The 21,261-nt window shown below is 42.6% G+C and overlaps 1 protein-coding gene across 2 annotated transcripts in view; it reads right to left on the bottom strand.

The window, feature by feature from the left end:
• CNTNAP2 (contactin associated protein 2) overlaps nucleotides 1-21,261 on the bottom strand; it is a 2,031,041-nt gene that overhangs the window by 731,488 nt on the left and 1,278,292 nt on the right. For both annotated transcript variants that reach the window (XM_027574309.2, XM_027574310.1), the window contains exon 11: nucleotides 9,387-9,493. In XM_027574309.2, the coding sequence (XP_027430110.1) occupies nucleotides 9,387-9,493 (107 nt within the window). The remainder of the gene's footprint in view (nucleotides 1-9,386; nucleotides 9,494-21,261) is intronic.

Here is a 21,261-nt window from a genome sequence, read left to right as displayed (position 1 = left end):
TGTTGACTCTGTGCTAGACATTTTATACATTATCTGTACCCTAACACAATAATATGCATAGGCAGAGCTGTAATTCTTGCTTAATTAAGAAGGAATCAGGGCAGTGGTATTCTGGTAAGTCAGCAGCTTTACAAAAAGGAGTCTGGATTTGTTGGGCTTGTTAGTTTCCATGGGGTGAATTCTCCTACTGTAGCTGGTTCAAGCTACCCAGCCTTCACAACCAGCTCACAGAAGTCCTGAATATTTAACAATCTGGTGTAAAGGCCGGTATGTATAGCATGAGAGGGAGAACAGGTCACCAAGGTGGTTGGGGAAGGGTTTCAGGACGCCAGCACGTCACTCAAATATTTACTCAGGAAGGGTTTAGAAACTTCTCCAGGATCATATGGAATGTAAGAATCTGAATGAGCATTCCCATGGCAGTCTGTGGGCTCCAAAGGTGAGCCCCTTTCATGAGCATGCTTCTCCATAGCTCGTGTTTATTTCTGCCCTCAAACTTTGCCTCTGCTACCCCACCCCCATTCTCCCCCCCACCCTGCCCCCATCAGTTCCAATCTTAATTCCCAACCAAGCAAGCAAGGAGCTTCGCCAGGGTTCAGCTGGTCCTGAAACCCTTCGCCAACCACCTTGGTGACCTGTTCTCCCTCTCATGCTATACATACCGGCCTTTACACCAGTTTGGCACAAAACCACACTACCTTCTACTGACGTATTAACACTTCCTGACTGTCTGTCTTCCATTTTTAGCCAGCATGTCTACTTCATAAGGAAGCAGGCTCTTGTCTGTATTTCTGTGATCCACAGAGTGTGCTACATACAAATGGACATATAATATTACCGAACCAGGACCATGTATGAATTACAGGTAATCCTATACTCCAAGTTTGTAAAGCTAAAGACTTAGAGTAGGGGCACAGTGACTAATCTCAATATGAAAGCAAGAAATCGTTTGATTTGGGAGATGTTAAAAGGATCAAGGGAGAGGCACTTCCTATATTTAATTTTAATTCTCCTTTCTTATTTTTTGAGTAGATACAAAATTCTCTGAAGTTTCCTTCTTTATCTGCCAATAATCAGGCTTCCCCTCTATCTTCTCTCCCTTCACCGAACTTGGCAAAGGTGTAGAGGTGAGTGTCTTCTATTCCTTTTTCTCTTCACTCCAAACCTGGGCTGAGACAGTCACTGGGATTCAAACTACAGAGGATTTTTAATGAATAATGTCAACTCCCTCAAGCCCGACCTCTGGCATTTCATAGCCTCTGTGCAGTTCATAGGTGCATGGCTCGTCTCTATGGCAGGCTGCTTTTTAATATGCATTCGCAGATCAACTTTTTTGCAAAGGCTTTTTATTCGAAGAGAAAGATATATTTTTGAAACTATTGAAAAAGTCTTTGTAAAACTGAAATTAAATCCTTTCTTTCTAGGTTTAATCTTAGCCATCTTTCCAAAGCAAGGCATAAAAGAAGGGATTAATTTGAAATTTGGGCTGCCTTAGAAAGGTAAAGGTCTTTGGGCTGTGTTTCTCCAAATGACCTGCACTATTTTAATCCAATGTAATTTATTTGGTTGTGGCTGAAAGACAGAATGGCCTCTAAATCCCCTCCCAACGTTTCTACAAAGGCAGCACTTTCCCGTGTCCCTCCGTCTTATTTCATCTGCAGATGCCCGGTGAAAATGGGAGTGAAGGAACTGCCGGGATTATTGTTTCTTTTGGTAACTAAGTGTGATTTCAGTAAGCGACACCACCTGTCCTTTCCCTCTTTCCCCAAATGCTTCAGCTTTGGTGGGAACGGGGGCTTCTCATCTAGAGTGTACACACAACGGAGCAAGGGCTTCCTGTTATTCTAATGGCGCATGATCCACTGAAAACCGCATCCCCCACCTAGCACCGTGATGGAGCTGATTCCTCCTCACTCTGGTCTCTCCCCATCCCATCTGGCGAGAAAAAACCCGGAAATAAAGAGATTGATAATCTGATGATATAATCTGAAAAGATGAAACGACTACTTAGAATTACAAGGAGTCTGTGATAAGATATTAAGTAATTTCCCACATAATTGCATTTCTACATATTTTGTAAGGTGAGAAGTGGCAACTTAGATCATAAGAGGTAAGCTTACAGTACAATTAATCCTCAGTTCACAACAAGCCAAAGATATGTAAATGAGTTAAGATTATAAGGGCTTTTATTTTATTTTTTAAAGAATTTACTCATTTGAGAGTGAGAGTGAGAGCACATGAGTGGGGGGAGGGGCAGAGGGACAGGTGGACTCTCCACTGAGCTGGGGGCCCAACTTGGGGCTCCTTCCCAGGACCCTGAGATCACGGCCTGAGCCGAGATCAGACACTTAACTGACTGAGCCACCAGGCACCCCTGAGGGCTTCTATTTTTTAATGAAAGTACACACTTCTTTGGAGGGAGCTATTACCACTACATCCTCCCCTCTTTCCCTTCTCCACATTCCAGCATCTATCCCATGCTCAGAATGGAGTTCACTCTCGACATACTGATGAATGGACAAAAAATGAATAAGCGATGATAGGAGTATAGCTCCTGTGTGTCCCATGGTCCTGTGGTTCTGCCCTAGGGCCGCTCCTTAATGATAAGGACCCATGCCTTAATGACACAGACATACTGAGCCTCTGAAGTAGGTCACAGTGTAGGAATGTAAAGGACGAGAAAGGGAGGTAAAATTGGAAGACTGGTAATTGTTCAGTTGCTAACAAAGAAGCACAATCTGGTTACTTAATGCTGTGTCTAGATTAGAAAGAGCAGATTCACCCTGTGAATATAAATTAGCCTGTGTAGCTATTATATTTGCTAATAAGGCCTTTTATCTTTTCAGTGAGTATTGGCTTAAATATTGGGACACCCTCTGATCTCTTCCTCGAGAATCAACTCTATCAGTGCTCTCTGTAACCAGAAGCTACTTCTAATCAGACAAAACTTTCGCTGCCTGTTTTTAAAGACTTAGTGGTACAATACAAGTTACAAAATGATACAAAATGTTTTCTAAATTTACAAAGCACTTGAAGAGAAAATATTTCATTGAATGTCCCGGGGGATACTTAAATTCAGAGAGGTTAAATGACCGTCCAAAACACAAAGCCAAGACAGCACAGAGGAGAAAAAAGGAGGGATTAAATCCAAAACTTCTCATTTCCTTGCTATCAGTGGCCAGCAGCATGTTCTCAAAGAGCTGACTTCACCCTGTATGGATTAAGGGAAATCCGTACTAATATGCTAAGAGAGTTTAAGGAAACAGAGGATTTATAGGTTTGGGAGAGAGTTCCTATCCTATAGCTGAGAAAACTCAGCGGATGGGAAGAGAAGGTTGGCTGTAGAGCCTGAGGATTTGTGGATTTGACATCAGAACATCGACTTTCAAATCCTGAGTTCTTTTCCCTCTCTCTAATCATCTTGTAGCAAGAATATACATATGATATTACATGATAAATAAAAGGATTATGTTCATCTTCTTCAAATTTTGCACCAAGTTTAAACTTTTTTTTGTCATTCACTTGTCCATATTTAAATGTATGCATATCTATTTTAGAATAGCTCATACACCTGGCCAGTACACGACTTGACTGTACTTTATTACCTGAGATACCATTTTGTTGTTGAACTTATTTTGAGACTCTTACTATATTCCCACAAGTCACTTTGATGAACATGCCCTAACATGCATGGCCCAAGGTTTTCCTCATGATTTTTTGAAATGTGTAGGTTTGTTTGCTCATATACTGACTTCCTCCATATAATTTCTTAGAACTTTATACCTCTTGTGGCTGTTTCTGCTGTTACTACTATCACTACTCTCTCGGCCTTTCACTAACTTACCTTCTATTATCGGCCCTCCTCTTGTTTTCTTTTTGTCCCTTTAGCTTACTCCCTCTTCATAGCTTCACTATTTTCATGAATTTGTATAAAGGACACTGATTTTTAAAAAGCTACTGATGCTTTCTACATTCTCTGCCATGCATTCACTGATTCCGTGCACATTCACTGCGCACGTAATATATGCTGGGTGGGCCCTGGGAATAAAACGGTCAACAGAACCTGGCACTGTCTCCTCTCAGATAGTATAGTCCGGGGAAGGGCCAGACAGTATTAAGGAATTACAGAAAATAGATGTCAAATCACAGTCAGCACCAGTGCTAAGACGTGTATTAGAATTACGAGGATTTGACCTAATTACAGGGCCACAGAAAGTTTCCTTAAGGAGGTGGCTACTGAACTGATATTTGAAGGATGAGTAGGAATGTACCAGACAAAGCAGAGAGGGAGGATGTGCGAAAATCCCGTGGCAGTGGCAGTGGCCGAGGAGCAGGAACAGTGCGAGGGTACAGGGCACGCATGAAAAACTGAAAGGAGACTGGAAGGGGGAAAGGCAGGAAAAGTATGGTGGAAAACCAGGTTAAAAACATAGCCATTCTGAGTAGGTCCTTATAAGCCAGTTGAATTTATAGCTAGGAGATGGACTCCAATTCTGTAAGGACATAATTCTATACAGTGAACACTTTTGGGGTGGGTGGGTGGGAGGGTTGTAACTCTCAAATTCCAAGTTGTCTTCATTGATGCCTAAGTCTGTGGTCATTCCAAACAGATGGAGGCACCAAATCTACTGCCAATAAATCTAGGTGTTTATGCTCTAGGTTACTGCGACTACAAGCAGGTAGGATTAATTTCTTTTTAAAAATTATGCTTTGAATTCAATTACTTGTGAGTATAATGGATTATAAATAACATAGTGTGCACTATTGAAATCCACTGCACTTTTCATGTGTGCGGTAATAAGGTGCAGTGTAATTTATGGCTTACAAATTTATGGACTGAGAGTAATAGCTCCAGACTACAGGATGTAGAATACCGTCCTTTTCAATTTCAATTTTTCCTCTAACACTGGCTAGTAAAAATTTTAGTTTTGCATTTGTGTGGCAACATTACTACCTTCTTAGTATCTCAGAACTCAGAAATCACACCATTTTTAAACCGGAAGAAATCTGTGTAGGCCATTCATTTTATCACCTCTTACTACCTCTGGAAACAATAATATCTATTTATCTGGGCAAGGTGAAAATCTCTCAGAATGAATATCTGGTATTTAATAATAATTCTTATAAATTTCCACTCCAGAACATTGTTTATATCTGTTAAATGTCCTCTGGCTTGTGAAGGCAGCCAACAATTTTCATGTTATTGAGAATATTCTGGAGATTTTTAGGGCAGTCCCAATTAAGAGATTGATATCATATGTAGAATGAGCTCAAAGATGGGCTCCAGCAGCATGAGAGAGAGAAAAAAAAAGTCTACTAAGCCCTGAGATAAGGGATTGCTTTTTGTATTTATGTAAGTGAGCACCATAATTATGAAGTGTAAGGAACACATGTGGAAAACATGAGATGGTAATTAGATCCTAAAGAGCATCTGAAATATTGACAAATAAGTATGGAGACCAATTGTCTATACAGTGTCAGGAAGAGAAAAAAAGACTGTAACTATAAACATGAAGCTTTGCTCACAAGAAAAACACATCCTTATACTTTTAAGAGGATAAAGTCAATATAACAAAAGATAAATATTCAACATGATCATTCTACCTTCCTTGTCACAATTTTAAGTTTCAATGTGTTACTAGTCAGAAATTCATTGACAATGGAATATCTGCATAAGAAAATCTGGGGCGCCTGGGTGGCTCAGTTGGTTGAGCGACTGCCTTTGGCTCAGGTCATGATCCTGGAGTCCCGGGATCGAGTCCTGCATGAGGCTCCCCACTCAGCAGGGAGTCTGCTTCTCCCTCTGACCCTCCCCCCTCTCATGTGCTCTCTCTCTCTCTCATTCTCGCTCTCTCAAATAAATAAATAAAATCTTTAAAAAAAAATAAAAAGTATAAAGCTGCAACAATTTAATGTATTTCCACCATTTGGTCACAATCTAACCTCTTTAGTGTTTGAGAGAACAACAACTGGCCTGCCCTTTCCTGCAATCCAACCTTTGGCTTTCCCTGTGGCATTTACACATCCAAAGGGGGACATCCTGACTCCTCAGGAGAGTGGTTTGTAAATGAAAACCCTCTGAGCCTTACAGAAAATGTATTTGAAAATAAATTCTCCATGTATAAATAAACCAACAGATAAATAGATACAGGTCTAGGACACATCCAGATTACTTTTAATTCTCTTCAATTCTTCTGAAAAAAAACTATGGAACTCATTCATTTCAAACCCAACGTGCCACACAAGTCACAACAATGAGGGGCAGCATGAAATTAAGTGACAAATTGGGGGATGTGGACAATTACTGGTACAGAAGTACAGATCAAAGGATGTTTGTTCTAAAAGTCATTAACTGGTGAAAATTTATTGATTACTAATATATGCTAAAGCTCTTCTTTGTGTCTTCCGTAAGCCACCTCATTTAATCTCAGGGTGGCTTCACAAGGGTCACTGCACCCATCTCACACAGGAAAAACCTGAAGCCCCAAGAGGCTAAGCGCCAAGGTCACAAGTAAGTAATAGGGCCAAGTTCAAACTCAGGCAGTGTGATCTATCAAAAAAGGGCTCTGGGATCCATCTTGGACTCCAGCATCTAGCCTCGATGATCAGCGGTTTTCTGAGAAATAGCTATCTTACCCTGACCAAGCCAGGACCAGAGCAGAAAATGTGTGGAAATAGGAGCTCAATTGTAATGTTTGAAGCTCTATGAAATATTTAGTTGTACCAAACACTATGTTTTAGTTAACTGTTTTTTACCTTTTTAAAGGCATGTCATTATAAAATTACCATAACTCCTTTTTTTCAAAAGGGATCCTTGGTCCTCTACAGGGAAAAATGTAAAATATTTAATAACGCTAACAAAATTCAAGACCAGAAAACACAGAATAAGCAACTGGAAGTCTCAGCTCATTGGTTTTTAGAACTATAGGAGACCTCAGTAGCCATTTAGTCAAGAGGAATACGGAAGTCCAAGAGAAGTCAAACGACTTGCTACAAAGGCACACACAGCATGATAATCTCATAGCTAGCATCAGAAGTTGGCTTCTTTTTACTTCAATGCTCTTGCTATCAGTGTGGTCACTAAGTAAAAATGCAATATTGTTCATTACATATCAAACTGAATGGCATATATTATATATATTTTCCATTATTATGTGCTGGATCAGACCCTCCTTCCCAATTTTTAACTAATCCATGGGAGTAACTAAGAGGTATATCAAGTCATTCAGTTTATTTGGAAGCATATGCCCTTTAATAAGCTATAAGACAAATAATTTTCACAGCCAAATAATGTCACTGATCCCTTTCTCTAATTGCACTGTGGTCTTCTAACCTCTCTTTATGCACGCGCTTGATTTTCAAGATTTTGGCCTCACTCAGACAAGACAACAAGATATCAGCCTTTCTATTTTAAAATGAATGATTCTACTTTTACAGAAATGAAAGTGGAATACCGAACAGGTAGGAATGAGCTCCAGGGAGGAGATAATTTCTCCCTTTTACATTTATAGATTGCTGCCAGGGCCAAACCTAAATACTCTTAGGACATTTCTAATAGTTGGAGTTATTACTCTTTAAAAAAAATCAACTATTTAACCAGTAGTATGTACTTAAATTTAAAACAAATTTAATATTTTTAAAATCTTTTTCTTTGCTGTGTATTTAAATGAAGGAAGCAGCTATAAAAAAAAAGAATAGTTTGCTTTTCAATTCAATATCCAGTGAGCACTGAGTTAGGAAACCCTTGTAACCAGCACCAATTTCTTGTTCTTTGTTTTTATTTAGAATTTTCATATTCAGGAACAAGATCCCTTATAGTTAAAGGTGGTATTTGTAGCACAATATATAAATTATATTGGTGGAGTGAAGGTACGAAGTTTTATCAAAGTTACCTAATTCAAACATTGTTTATCATATAATGAATATCACCGGCTAAAAGTTAACATTTTGATGTGATTGGCAAGGGGCAACTTTAGTTATAACTCCTTTATTCTACTAATTTCAGTATCAGTTTCATTTTTATTCACTAAAATACTCTTTCATGTACCCATATAGAAATACTTTACCAAAAATCAATTTGGGCCTGTTTTTATTTTCTTGTACATATTCCTATCAATGTTAATTTTTTAAGGAGCGTTTGTCTCTTGTTTTTGAACAGCTTCCTAAACAAAATAATAAGTGCAATAAAATAAACTACAAACATTTTTCTTTGTTGAGGTCTTATATTCCCATTTCTTATTGTACATTGCTACAAATAATGGCATGAAAGGCTCAGAGAGTTGTCCTGCATTTATTTATTTATTTATTATCCCCAGAACTCTTCTTTGACAATATTTTTGTCATTGTTTCCTAAAAATGAAGTGTAATGAAAGAAGTCTGTATAATTAGAGGGCTTAAATATTAGATTTTCAGTTTTTCAGCCTGTTGGGAGGAGACTGAAGGTTGGAGGTCATTATCTTTCCCTTCTTCTTCCTCTCTCCCTACACACACATGCACACATGTGCATGCACACACACACACACACATGCACACATGTGCATGCACACACACATGCACACATGTGCATACACACACGCACACATGTGCACGCACACACACACGCACACATGTGCATGCACACATGTGCATGCACACACACACACACACACACACGTCGGACAGATGAACTTCTTTCAACTCTACATCTTATGGCAATTCTGCTTCCAAAAGGGCTTTGTAAACAGCCATGCATTTTTGGAAAATTAATGTTACAATAAGAGAGTTAACATTCATTTAAAAATATTCTTTGAATTACAAAAATACAAACTTCAACTTTTCAGTGTAACGCGACTATGTAAAACAAGGCACATCTGTGTTTTATTAGTCGTCTTTGCAAGCCACTTTTTACTTTGAATATTTATAAAAACTTGCCCTCTTGTGTTATTAGTTTAATAATGGACTTTATTCTACTTTCTAACTTCTTTTTCTGATTTGAAAAATGCGGCCAGATAGTTGTGATAGAGCAAGAGACAATTATTGTCCAGACACTAAATGTCCAAATTACACTCTCTGTCTCTCTGATGAACTGATAAATGAGAATCCAGTCAGAGACATTACACTAACACAATTTCCCAAACCATCTATCCAGACGTGGCTTAGACACACAGAGGCAAATCCAAGATCAGCATTCCAATCCCAACAATGTTTACAGAACACTGGACACATTGGTCCTTTTTGTGTCATTAGGCATGAGACGGTATATCTTGATGACTACAGTACTATTCTGGGGAAGCAACAACAAAATCTGGGTTCTTCAGAATCAAGTGATCAGTGGGTGCATTCCCTAGGTAGCTGAGGACCTGGGGTCTGGACAAGTAAAGGTCATGGTGAGATGAATGGGCACTCACAGTTATGGCAGGTGGCCCCACTGTATCCCGTCTCCTCACAAGCGCACTGGAAGCTGTGCCATGTTTGCGAGCACTTCCCGCCATGCTCACAGTGATTGGGCACACATCTGTCAGAGAAAGAGACAAATAGGAATAAACCAACACACGAATGAGATTTATAAGTGGCCAAATTCCAAGCTGTCTGGGCAATATATCATTTCAATGCCAGGTTGACTTACCAAGGCAATTAATCCTTGTTAGTTTAAGCAGATTAATACGATCCATGATGGAAGGTGCCAAGCGCACAAAAGATGATGTATCACAAGCCTGGTGTTTCCCATTTTTGAGTAAACAGTAAAAATTAACAAACAGTGGAGAGACTCATTTGCATATCACAGACTCATTTTATTTTGCCTTTGCACAAAAATAAAGATACTAGCTGAATTTCCTCCTGGTGAAAGATGGAAGATTAGCCATCTTATTTCCTGTCCTATTCTTTAACAAGGCCAATACCAAGTCAGAAAAGGGTACCACTGAGTTTTTCATAGCAATTTGAGCTTTTGCAATAATGCCATGGCAACAGCAATGAGAAGATTTCTAAGTCTTCTGTATGTCTCCCCATATGCCCAGCTGGCCAATGAAAGCCACCTACCCAAAGCAGCATCAAGCATAACATAGGGGAAAAATGCAGGTTTTGTGTTCAAATCTTTGTTTTTCTATTTACTATGTAGCCAAAAGTGGCTATGTAGTTTAATCTTTCTCAATATCAATTTCTCATTGAAAAAATGGAGTAATTTTGTTACAGAACCTGGACTGGATCACCTGACGGAAGAACCAAGCGGCACTCGGAGATCTTGGAGGATAGGAGGTTATTTAATGCAAGCGGGCTCCGAGGAGAGTGGTCTCCAAAGGTCTGAGCCTTGAGCACAAACAAAGGGGACAATTTATACACTTCTACTTCCACATACTTGGCACTCTTGGTGCATTCGTGAAGCGGGGCAGGGAGAAGAACACGGACTGGTGCACGTGGGAAGCAGAGCAGGGAGAAGAACCCGGAAGAGCCCGGGGGCAAGGACGGGGACTCTCTCACTGGCTTGGTCAGCCGTCTTAGGACATAGATTTTCCTTATCATTTCCCACTTTGATGCCCCTTTTAAACACCTAGTTTAGAGGGCATCATTCTGTTTGACTCTGAGGGTTGACTGCAAGGTTTGGGGCGAACACGGGCTTAATCATAAAGCACACCAGGTAGCAGAAGACCAGGACTGACTGGGGCTAGGAAAACCATGGTGAAATGCACTCAGGAGTAGAGAGCAGAGGGCCAGTAAAAGTGGGATTTATGACCTTAGGTAGAAGCCTCTGGGGGAAAGTCCAGTCAGGAGGGGCAACAGTGTAGAGTCCAACTTCCAAGATGAGGGAAATCACGCTGGATGAGAGCCAGGGACCATGGTGAGCAGGTGCCCATCAGTCAGTGGGGTCTCATTGAAGGTGAAGCCAGAGTGGGTTTGTGAAGTCTGGCTGGACTCTCCACTGGCACGGCTCCGCATCCGAATGATGAGTTTTCTTCTTTCTTCCAATCTTTGACCCAAACTGAGTCCCTGGTCTGGAAGGAGTGTACCTGAGACCCTAAGGAGATTGGGGCCCTCTCAAAAGGTGTACTTTTGTAATTTATTTAGGGTGGCCCCCAGGGCCTGAAGCTGCTCCTTTAATCCTTTATCTCCAGGCTGATGCCAGTTTCCTGGAAGGCTTCCCAAGCACGGGAGAGGCCATCCATATATTAATTCGAATGCGGAGAACCCTGAAGTCCCAGGCGTGCAGCGAGCACGCAGGAGAGCTAGGGGTAGCAGATCTGGCCATGGAAGTTAGTCTCCTGACAAAACTTTGCTGAGGTTCCCTTGAGGGTGTGATTCATTCGCTCTACTGTTCAGAGACCCCGTCTCCTTTTGCCTTGGGTTCAGTCAGAGGCTAGTGTGTCCAGTGGGCTCAAAGGTTATCTGAGCCTGGGAGAGGGACAGGGCAATCAGGCAGATAAAGGAATGCGTGTCGGACCTTGTGGCCCCCGAGTTCGCACTGGCGAGCCTGGCACAAGGGCTGTTGTATCGCCTGCATCCCAGTGGCCCCAAGGACGGTCGCAGTCCTTTTGCTGAAAGGGGCCGCTGGGGAGGTGACAACAGAGTGCTTGGCCCCAGTATCAACCATAAAAGTCACTGGTTGGTCCCCCACCTTCATTCTGACCATGGGCTCATGGTGGCCGAGGAGGAAAGAGCCCGGTCCGCCTCAGTCTGAGTCCATTCCTGCAAGGCCTATGAGGTCCTCCTCTCGGGTTTCTTCCTTGTAGTGGCCGGGCATTTGTTTTTCCAATGCCCTCTCTCTTTCCAGTAGGCACATTGATCCCTTGCCAAGGCGGGTGCTGTGCTTCCCCCCTTTCGGTGGGTGGGATCTCCCCTTTTGTGTTGTCCTTTTCTTTCCGGGCAGGGGCGAGGAGGCTGACTTTCATCTTTTTGTTGGCTTCCCATTCGGCTGCAACCTCCCTGTTCACGTAGACCTTATTGGCAATCTCTATTAGTTGGGTGATGTTCATCCCGGCAAAACCCTCTAGTTTCTGAAGTTTTTTTCTGATGTCTGGGGTGGCCTGAGCCACAAAGGAGGTGTTTACCATCTGTTGGCTTTCCTGTGCCTCAGGGTCAAATGGAGTGTGTATCACGTAGTCTTTTGTAGTAGTCCCCGGGGGACTCCCCTGGTTGTTGAGTGACCGAGGATACCTTAGTCATGTTCATGGGTTTCTTAGCTCCTACCTGGCTTCCCTGGAGGAGGGCCTCCTGGTGCCGGTGGTGTGGGCCTGTCCCTCGGTTGTGGTGGAGTCCCACGCTGGTTGCTCTTTGGGTGCGGCCGTATTAGCCCAGGCAGCAGGGCTGATGGCTCCCGCTGGTGCGTGCTCTTCCAGGTACTGCCATGCACCTGTCATTATTCTCCTCCTTTCCTCTGTGTTAAACAGGGTGTGGAGTAACTGCTGACAGTCTTCCCAGGCTGGTCGATGAGTCTGCAAGAGGGTTTCTATGAGGTCTACCGTGGCCTGTGGTTTCTCAGAGTAGGATGGGGTGTTATGTTTCCAGTTGAGGAGGCCGGTGGTGGAGAATGGGATACTACACATCATGGAACGGCCGGGTTGGACCATCCCATCTTCGTCGTGCCTCCTGGGTTCCCACATCTCTCGTACCAGCATTTGGGGGGCTCTTGTGCCCTGGGGCGCAGCCTGGCTGTTGGTCCTGGAGAAAGTGGGTCCTCTGGGCCTGGGGGCACTGGTGAAACCAATGGCGGCAGAGTGTCTTGCGCTGAAGGGCCAGGTGTAGATGGTCTTGGGACTATCTACGGTAGGGGCAGGTTGGTTCGTCCTTGGGATCTCCGGCTAGGATTTGTGGAGACTGGGGCTTTTGCTGGTTTTCTTTGGGTCGCTTGGATGAGGTGATTAAGGCCCTGGCCTGTCCCTGCCTATTGCAAGTGAATTGCACTCCGGGGGTAAGGGTCTGAGCAATTCCTAGCCAGGAGTCAATGTACGGAAACTGGTCAGGGTGTCCTGGTTCTCCTGTTACGACTCACCATACTCAAATCACTGGGACATCGAATGTCCCTTCTGAAGGCCACCTGACATCAAAGGTGGGCCATTCCAATTCACACAGGGTTCTCAACTTGCCGGGGTTCATCCTGGCTCCATAGTCCCCTGAAAACCCCTTTCCCTGAACTTTGGGGCTGGTAAGCAGTGTGGAGTCTCCAGGTGACATTGAGAGATTTGGTCAAGACCTGTACAACGTCTGCCACAAATGCGGGTCCATTGTCACTATGGATTGTTAATGGTAGGCTGAACTGGGGCACGATCTCCCACAAGAGGACTTTAGCTACTTCCTGGCTTTGCTCCGTCCTGGTCGGGAAGGCTTCGACCCATCCAGAGTATGTGCATACTATTACTAGGAGATATATGAACCCCCTGCTCGGTTGCACATCTGTGGAGTTTACCTCTAGATCTTTGAAGGGGGTTGCTCCCGACCTCTGGACACCTGGTGGGGACTGTGGTGCCGACCAAGCATTATTTTTAGCCCATGTTATGCATCGTTCACTCGTTGCTCGGCATAGTGCTGGCAGCTGAGTGATGTAGTGGTGCTTCCTGAGAAGCGCCTCTAATGCAGTTTTTCCCAGATGAGAGAGTCAGTGATGTTCCTTGACTAGATGCCCTCCAGTTGCTGTTGGAACAAAGATGCACCCGTCTGGCATCAGCCACCATCCTTTTTCAGTCAGGGTGGCCCCCTCAGCCATAGCCCATTCCTTTTCCTTTTTAGTGTAACTGGGCAGAGGGACTTCTTCCAGGGATGTTAGGGCCATGGTGAGGGAAGGGGCTCTGTCCTTCCAGGTCCTCATTGGCTGCGGTCTTGGCTGCCTCATCTGCCAGACGATTTCCCCACGCTCTGGGGCCATCTCCTTTCTGGTGTCCCTTACAGTGCAAGATTGCTACTTCCTTTGGAAACCAGATGGCTTCGAGGAGTCTCAGTATCTCCTCCTTGTTCTTGATAGCTTTTTCCTGCTGCAGTTAGGAGACCCCTTTCCTTATAGATGGCTCCATGTACAGTAGCAAAGGTGTACCGAGAGTCAGTATAGATACTGACTCACTTGCCTTCACTGAGGGTGAGGGCTTGGACTAAGGCATATAATTCACCCTGTTGAGCTGACCATCCAGCCGGTAATGCCACAAATGCGGGTCACATCTATGGTGATGTCCCCCTGTGTAGTGGCGCAGAGACAGACAAAGGGGGAGGGTGCCTCCTGAGATGAGGAGACCAATCAGATGCCCATCCGGCCATGTCCTGAAGGAGCTTAGGTGAAGCTTAGGCCATAGCAATCTCAGTGTTGTGACTTACGATCGGAAACTATTCCGATGCCGCCATAGACTATATGCCATTCACCATGGAATCGCAGATGGGCCCACTCAGACACCGTAGGCTTCTGGGGACCTTACGGGTGCCCGCCCGTGGAGTCACAGAATCAGTCTGCTTGAGCAAGCAAGGTCGGACTGCACATTCACACTCCAGAAGTTATTACATTCCCTCCCTGGGAATCCCTACCTATGAGACCTCTAAGAGGTCTCTGGGAGGTGATCAGGCTCCCCTTCCACCCCAGTGGGCGTGGGCCTGTCTGGATCCTGGGGCCCTAGGCCTTCCCAGAATCCGACGTCGGGACCAGGTCCTCACCTGCCAAGTTTCCTGGAGTCTGGCAGGAACAGCGGAGCGGGGCCGGCCCAAGGTGACCGGGGTGGGAGACTGCCAAAAATTAGGCAAGGTGCGCCTTCTCTGTTATGATCCCTCGTTCCGTCACCACCCTGCCATTGCTCCCAAACCGGTGGCAACAATGGGCCAGCGCGGTTGGGTTTCCCAGTCAGAGAACCAAATGTTACGGAACCTGGCCTGGATCGCCCGACGGAAGAACCAAGTGACACTCGGAGATCTTGGAGAATAGGAGCTTTATTTAACGCCGGCGGGCTCAGAGGAGAGTGGTCTCCAAAGGTCTGCGCCCTGAGCATAAACAAAGGGGGCAATTTATACACTTCTTCTTCCGCATACTTGGCACTCTTGGTGTACGTGCGAAGCGGGGCAGGGAGAGGAACCCAGACTGGTGCGCGTGGGAAGCAGAGCAGGGAGAAGAACCCGGAAGAGCCCGGGGGCAAGGACTGGGACTCTCTTGCTGGCTTGGTCGGCCGTCTTAGGACACAGATTTTCCTTATCAATTTTACCTATCTGATAAGTAGTTTTAAGGTTTGTAGGAAATGCTCATAAACGAGATAATTAATAGGCGGGAAAGAGAGGGGCAACATATGGGAACTATGAATATCTGGACTGCAGCTTCCAGGGCACAATTTCATCGCCTGCCTGTACTTCACAACAGTGAGGTTGAAATCTGTTCAGAAACAGTCCTATTTCAACAGCAGACTCTCTCCTTTTTCGTAGCTGTATCCCCTTATTCCTCGCAGTTCCTCTCTGCGACTTCCCCGCAACCTGATTCTTTAAGATCCCGATAGAGATGCTCACAGACAACAAAGGTATTATTATGTATTAACATTCACAAAAGATTTCAAGGTTTTAGTAAGAAACTCTCTAAAATGGAAACGTCTGCCCAGATTTAAACAGTGGAATCTCTAGTAGTGGGTCACAGGCAATGGGCCGATAGACAGCCACGCTGCATGGGACCCCTTAGTCATCATGCCCTGGTAGCTTACTGCTGCAAAGTTTGATAGGAGTTGCTTCAGAGACAGCATTCGCTATGTCCCGTTCTTGATTTACCATCAGTCATGCCTAAACCTGGTGTGGCAGGCACACCCCCACGAGGCATAGAACCTCTGATTCTTATGTAGGAATGCCATTCCTCTACAGCTCTTTGCAAACCTTTAGTCACGCAACAAACATCTACTGAACACTTGCTCTGTGCACAACACGTGGGAAACAGAAGGTAAATAAGATTTCAAGAACTGACAGCCGACAAAAGTGAATATACCGTACATATGAAAACTACCATGTAAGATGGAAATGAAAAGTGCAATAATCAGGGGCAAATAATGCAGGATGGAGTCACACAGGAGTGATCATATGTAGATTTGGGGCACGATATAAAGTCTTTAAGTAGAGCCTCGATGAACAGACAGGATTATAAGAGAAGAAACTGAGAGGAAGTGCATTCCTGGGGGAAAAATACAACAGAAGCAAAGACACAATGTTGGGTTATCATGGAGGGGGGGGGATGGAAAATTCATTCCATGCTAAAAAGGCACTTGTATTTCATTTGAATTTGGGCTTGGTGTTATCAAGGCTACCTAGAGGGTCCTTCTCCAAAGACTTGATCACCTAGGTGGAGATGCGGGATAAGATTCACACAAAATACAACACCAGGCAGACTTTGATGACTCATCAAAGGAACAGGAAAGGCTACAGAAATAGCGATATCAGAGTAGTTATCGGTAGAACATAAATAAATATAAAGGTTAGAGCACTCCCCCGGGGCCTTAAAAGGGGAGTTGCATTTTCATAATTAACATGTTGGAAGTGTTCCCAGCAGGGAAAGCGAGAAAGTGATGACAAGGAGGCAAAACCATGCCATCCTGCCCCCTGCCCAGGCAGGCAGGCAGGGGCTTCTGCAGAAGGTGTTTCTGCTCACAGTCCTGATTCTCTAGACCATGAGACCAAGCAATGGGACGGACACTCCAAAATTATGGAAAACTAAAAAAAAAAAAATCCGTGATACTTAAGTCTGTGTATGCCTCTGTGTGGTATATTTACTTTCTAAATGGTTGTGGGTTAATATTAGCTCAGCCTAATAGTGAAAGTAATTTACATCAGCTCATTATAGCAATTAATTCAGGGGGAAGTAGTGCAAAGGACTGAGTTGCAAAGGAAAACCAGGTTGGAATCTAAATGTGCTCTAAATAATGCACAAAGCAGAAAACCCACCTCTCAACGATAAAAAAAGACTACTGTGTACTTACACACACACACACACACACACACACACACACACACACACACACGAGGAGCATATAACCATCAAGTGAGATTGACTGAATAGTCCTAAAATTCAGTATTAAGGATTTCTTTAAAAGTGATCTTTTATTTAAATGGGATTTTAATATTTTATTTTTTAATGTCTCTTCCTTATAATTTGTATTTTTAAAATGGACACTGTCCTCATGCTGATTACTGGCATTTAGTTGTTAATGGGGAGAGATGTTTTATTTCCAAGTCGAATGGTTTCAAATGTAATTCCAAACCCTAATACTTCATCCCTGTATTTAAAAAATGTTAGGGCCAGTCACCAAGCAAAACAAAATACGAATTAATCTAGCTTCCGACTTCCTGTTTATTTCTTCTCCTATACTCGCATAAAACCATTTGCGTAGGTCCCATAACCCACTATCACATTGTATAGTAGTGATTTGCTTGAGCATCTTGTCTCTTCTAAACTGTGAGACTCTGCAGTTAGGGATTTTTATCTTCTGGTCCTTAGCATGGCAGGTGCCTCGTCCACCCTCAGGAAATGGCTGCTGGCAGACCCACTGAAGCAATGGAGGAATGTGATGACCGTGAAGTTACACCACGGGACTGAAGTAAGTCTGGAGGAAACATCTCTTTTACTGCAAAAAATAGGGACTAGTGTTATGTATGATTTTAGTCTTACATCCAGACTCTTGCTCCAGTAAAGTATTAGATATATAGTTTGTTTTACAGCAGGTCCTGGCTTGGAAGTTTGCGTCGCATCAAACATGAATCCCAATGGCTCCAATGTGGCTACTTGAGAACTAGTTGAGCAGGATCAGAAATGTGCAGGAAGTTGGCAGGTGTCAGTTTGCTGTGATCAAAGGGCTCCAGAAGGGATAGATCCAATGAACTCTGTCCCCAGAGAGCCCTGGTATCAGACTCTTTCAGCTGCAACCATCCTTCCAGTTGTAGCAATGCTTTCCAAAATGCTTTAGAATCAAAATGCATTTTTTTTTCAAATGAAACTGACTTACACCACAATAGGTAAAACAAACAAAAGCTAATATTTAAAAGTCACGTGTATAATAATTAATATAAAATCAAACGCTACAGACAGAGTAGCTGTTTGAATGGATGCAACAATTCTATCCAGGGTTAGAATGGATGACAGTTGCAGTTTTATTTTACCCAATCTCTTTTATTTCTATACTTGATTTTAATAGCAAAGCATTGACAAAAATGGTATTCATGGACTTAAGAACTGTGAATGGTACCAGGTTCGTTCACCACAGCCCACTTCTGTGGATACTACTTAAACAGAGATGGCAGAAGAAATTTTCTTTCAAATCTCAAGAACGTTACTCTGACAGCATAATTGAGTGCAATGGTGGTCTTCAAAACACTTTGAAAGTGCTTTCTTTTCTTTTTTTTCTACAGTGCTTAATAGTTAAAATAGAGAGTTTAAAATAAAATTAAAATCAAACCTTTGTGTTACCTTGAGAACGACATTTGGTTCTGTAGAACTCCATATAAAACTAGACTGTTTCTCTCAAATACATTCACATGATACCCAATAATGATTAACGGTGGAGTGTTTCTCTGAATAGCTTGCTGTTGCTGATATCCTGAGCTACTGCTACACAAAAGTTCTCAAACTTTCATGCACATAGAAGTCACTAGAAAATCTGGTTAAAATGAAGATTCTGATTACTTAAGTCTGGGGTGGAGTCTGAGATCCTGTAATTCTAACATGTTCCCCAGTGATGCTCATGCAGCCGGTCAGAGGAACGCATTTTCAATTACAAAGCTCAAGAGCATTCCAGCTCTGGCAGTAGCCTCTCAAAGAAGAATGAGAGCACCAGGAGGAGAAACAGCCCAGAAGGGAGGGCACAGGGATGGGGTGGGGGGCAGAGACAGTATGCGGGAAGGGCAGATTTGGTCTAGGCTGCCACTTCCCCACTCAGAGTGACAATATAATAATCTCCTAATCCCATTTAGTAGGTGTAATCACTTCAGAACACCTGAGTTTAGACCTCATCTAATTCATAGAGAGTGATCACTGAATATGAAGACAATTTCATTTGACCTTAAAATCAAGCTCCATATTCTCAGTCTGAGTCAGCTGAGATTTCCCACCCACTTAGTTATTGTACAGAGGCCAGTCTGCGATACTTAATCTGCTTTCAGATTAGTACAAATTTTATACCTGCTCATTAAATATGCCTTGTCCTAAAGTTTAGAAAAGAAAACTTCAGGTTAGGTATAGGTTATTTTGCGAACTATTGGAAAATTATTTGGAGTGATTTATAAATTACTATTCCAGTGCAAATTACCTCTTGAATTTTATTTTTTTTCTTTCATCTTGGCTCCCAATTTTATTTTTGCTTATCAAGCCAAGAAATTCATTTAGAAAGTTTGATTTCTTAAATGCTCTTTTTCACACCCCTGGCTCTCAGAGCTATTTCCACAATCAGGGCAGAATTTTCTTCTGTATTACCATCAATATTGACCTCAACAATATTTTAGTGCTTTTATTTTCACACTAATTAGATTTCAATTTTAGTTGAAGGCATACTCTCTATGAAGTATATATCATTGCCTTACATTTTTTTCCTGTTCAAACTGAAATTATATAGAGAAATAATCATAATTCCAGCAACTAATTTAGTATTTCATTACTAAATAACTTAATTTTATAGTTGTACAACCAGAAAACCTAATGTTATATTGATGGTACTACTTCAGCAAGCATGTATTTATGGAAATACTTAAATGCAGAGATATTTATTATACCTCTGCATTATGCCCAAAGTTTCCATTAAGAATAATCAATCATATTTGGTCTGCATCTTTCCAACAATTATGTATTTCTAGACAACCATATCAATCATTAATTGTAGCCTTACTATATAAACACCTTAAAAATCATTTCTATTGTAATAAAACCTATCACTCTATTTTACTTTGTTAATTTACTTTGAGTTAAGAGTACTACAATGTATTCCCCATTGTTTTATGAATAAAACATCTTTTAAGAGATCATAGGCTCACAGGAGGAGAGGGGCCTGCAAAGATCATGAGTTCCTTCACCTGTCTCCAGGCCCAACTGTATTTAACCTAGATAAGTAACAGTAAGTTCTTTTTAATCAATCAAGACACTCTAAAACAAACTCTGGAGACACAAAGAATAAAGGCAGCTTTATCCTCAAGAAATTGCATTTATTCATCAAAACGTAATTGGCAAGTCAGGTCTCTCTCTATGCCTGATATTAAAAATATTGGTACAGAATTAGGATAATATATCACTATTATATGAGTACACTGAGATTTATGGAAAAGTTAATCTTTGAAGGAAGCATAGATTCAGGTTAGCCTGAGAGAAAGAGAAGAACCTTTCTACGCGGAGGGAAAGTGAAGGCTTGCACCAGTATGAGTAAGTGCAAAACACGGCTATAGAATAATGAATTGTTGAGTTTGGCCAGAGTAGGAAGCTTGCATCCACCTTGAGGATTACAGCAGAAAGTTGTGGATGTATGGTCAACAGCCCTGTCCCCTCTCTTCCTTCCTATCATAATTCCTATTTTGTTCTGGTATCTGCTCTCCTTCATGTGGCCATCTGCTTTTGGAAGGGAGAGTATCCTGGTCTCCGAGGGAAAAAAAGTAAAGCATCAGACTTCTTAAAGAAGTCATTAACCTACTGCACATTGTTCCCCCAAATCTATGATCTCCTTCTTTTACAGCAACAGAATTTATGTCTTGCTTGACTTAGAGCCACCCAGCTAAAGACACAATTTTCCAGGCTCCTTTTAATTTGGGGGGGGGGGGTGGGTTGTGACTAAGCTCCGTGGAAGTGCACTATCTGGGCTAAGCCCTGAAAGGGAAAGGACATGCACTGTTCTTGCTTTTCAGTCACTCCTGGCCTCATTCCTAAAATGAACCTATGATGGCAAGACCTGGAACAGGCATCTCTGAACATAAGAGGATGACAAAGGAATATTTTAAGGAGTTTGGTTTCTGAATAACATTCCAGCCCTGGACAATCTACTCAACTGTTTCCTGGCCCCACCTGAACTGCCCTACCTGCTAGGTGTTGAAGTTCTCAGGGCTCAGTCCTTGGTTCTGTCTAGGATGGTTCCAAGCTTCTTTCACTGGTTCAGACTTCTGTTGAGAGTGTCAGACCTTCTTGACATATCCACTTGGATGTACCAGAGGCATCACAAAGGGAGTTAGTTTAGTCCTTAACCTTCTTATTCTCTTGCTCAATCTCATCTCAGTTAATGGCACCACCATCCATTGGGTCACTTATCTCAGAAAATCAGAAGTTACTCTTTACATCCCCGTTTTTATCACTTGTACATAAAACATCAGCAAAGGTTTGTGAATTAAAAT

Source organism: Zalophus californianus, chromosome 12, assembly GCF_009762305.2.
Source record: "Zalophus californianus isolate mZalCal1 chromosome 12, mZalCal1.pri.v2, whole genome shotgun sequence".
NCBI classification, from domain to species: domain Eukaryota; kingdom Metazoa; phylum Chordata; class Mammalia; order Carnivora; family Otariidae; genus Zalophus; species Zalophus californianus.
This window is presented reverse-complemented; position numbering and strand designations above follow the sequence as displayed.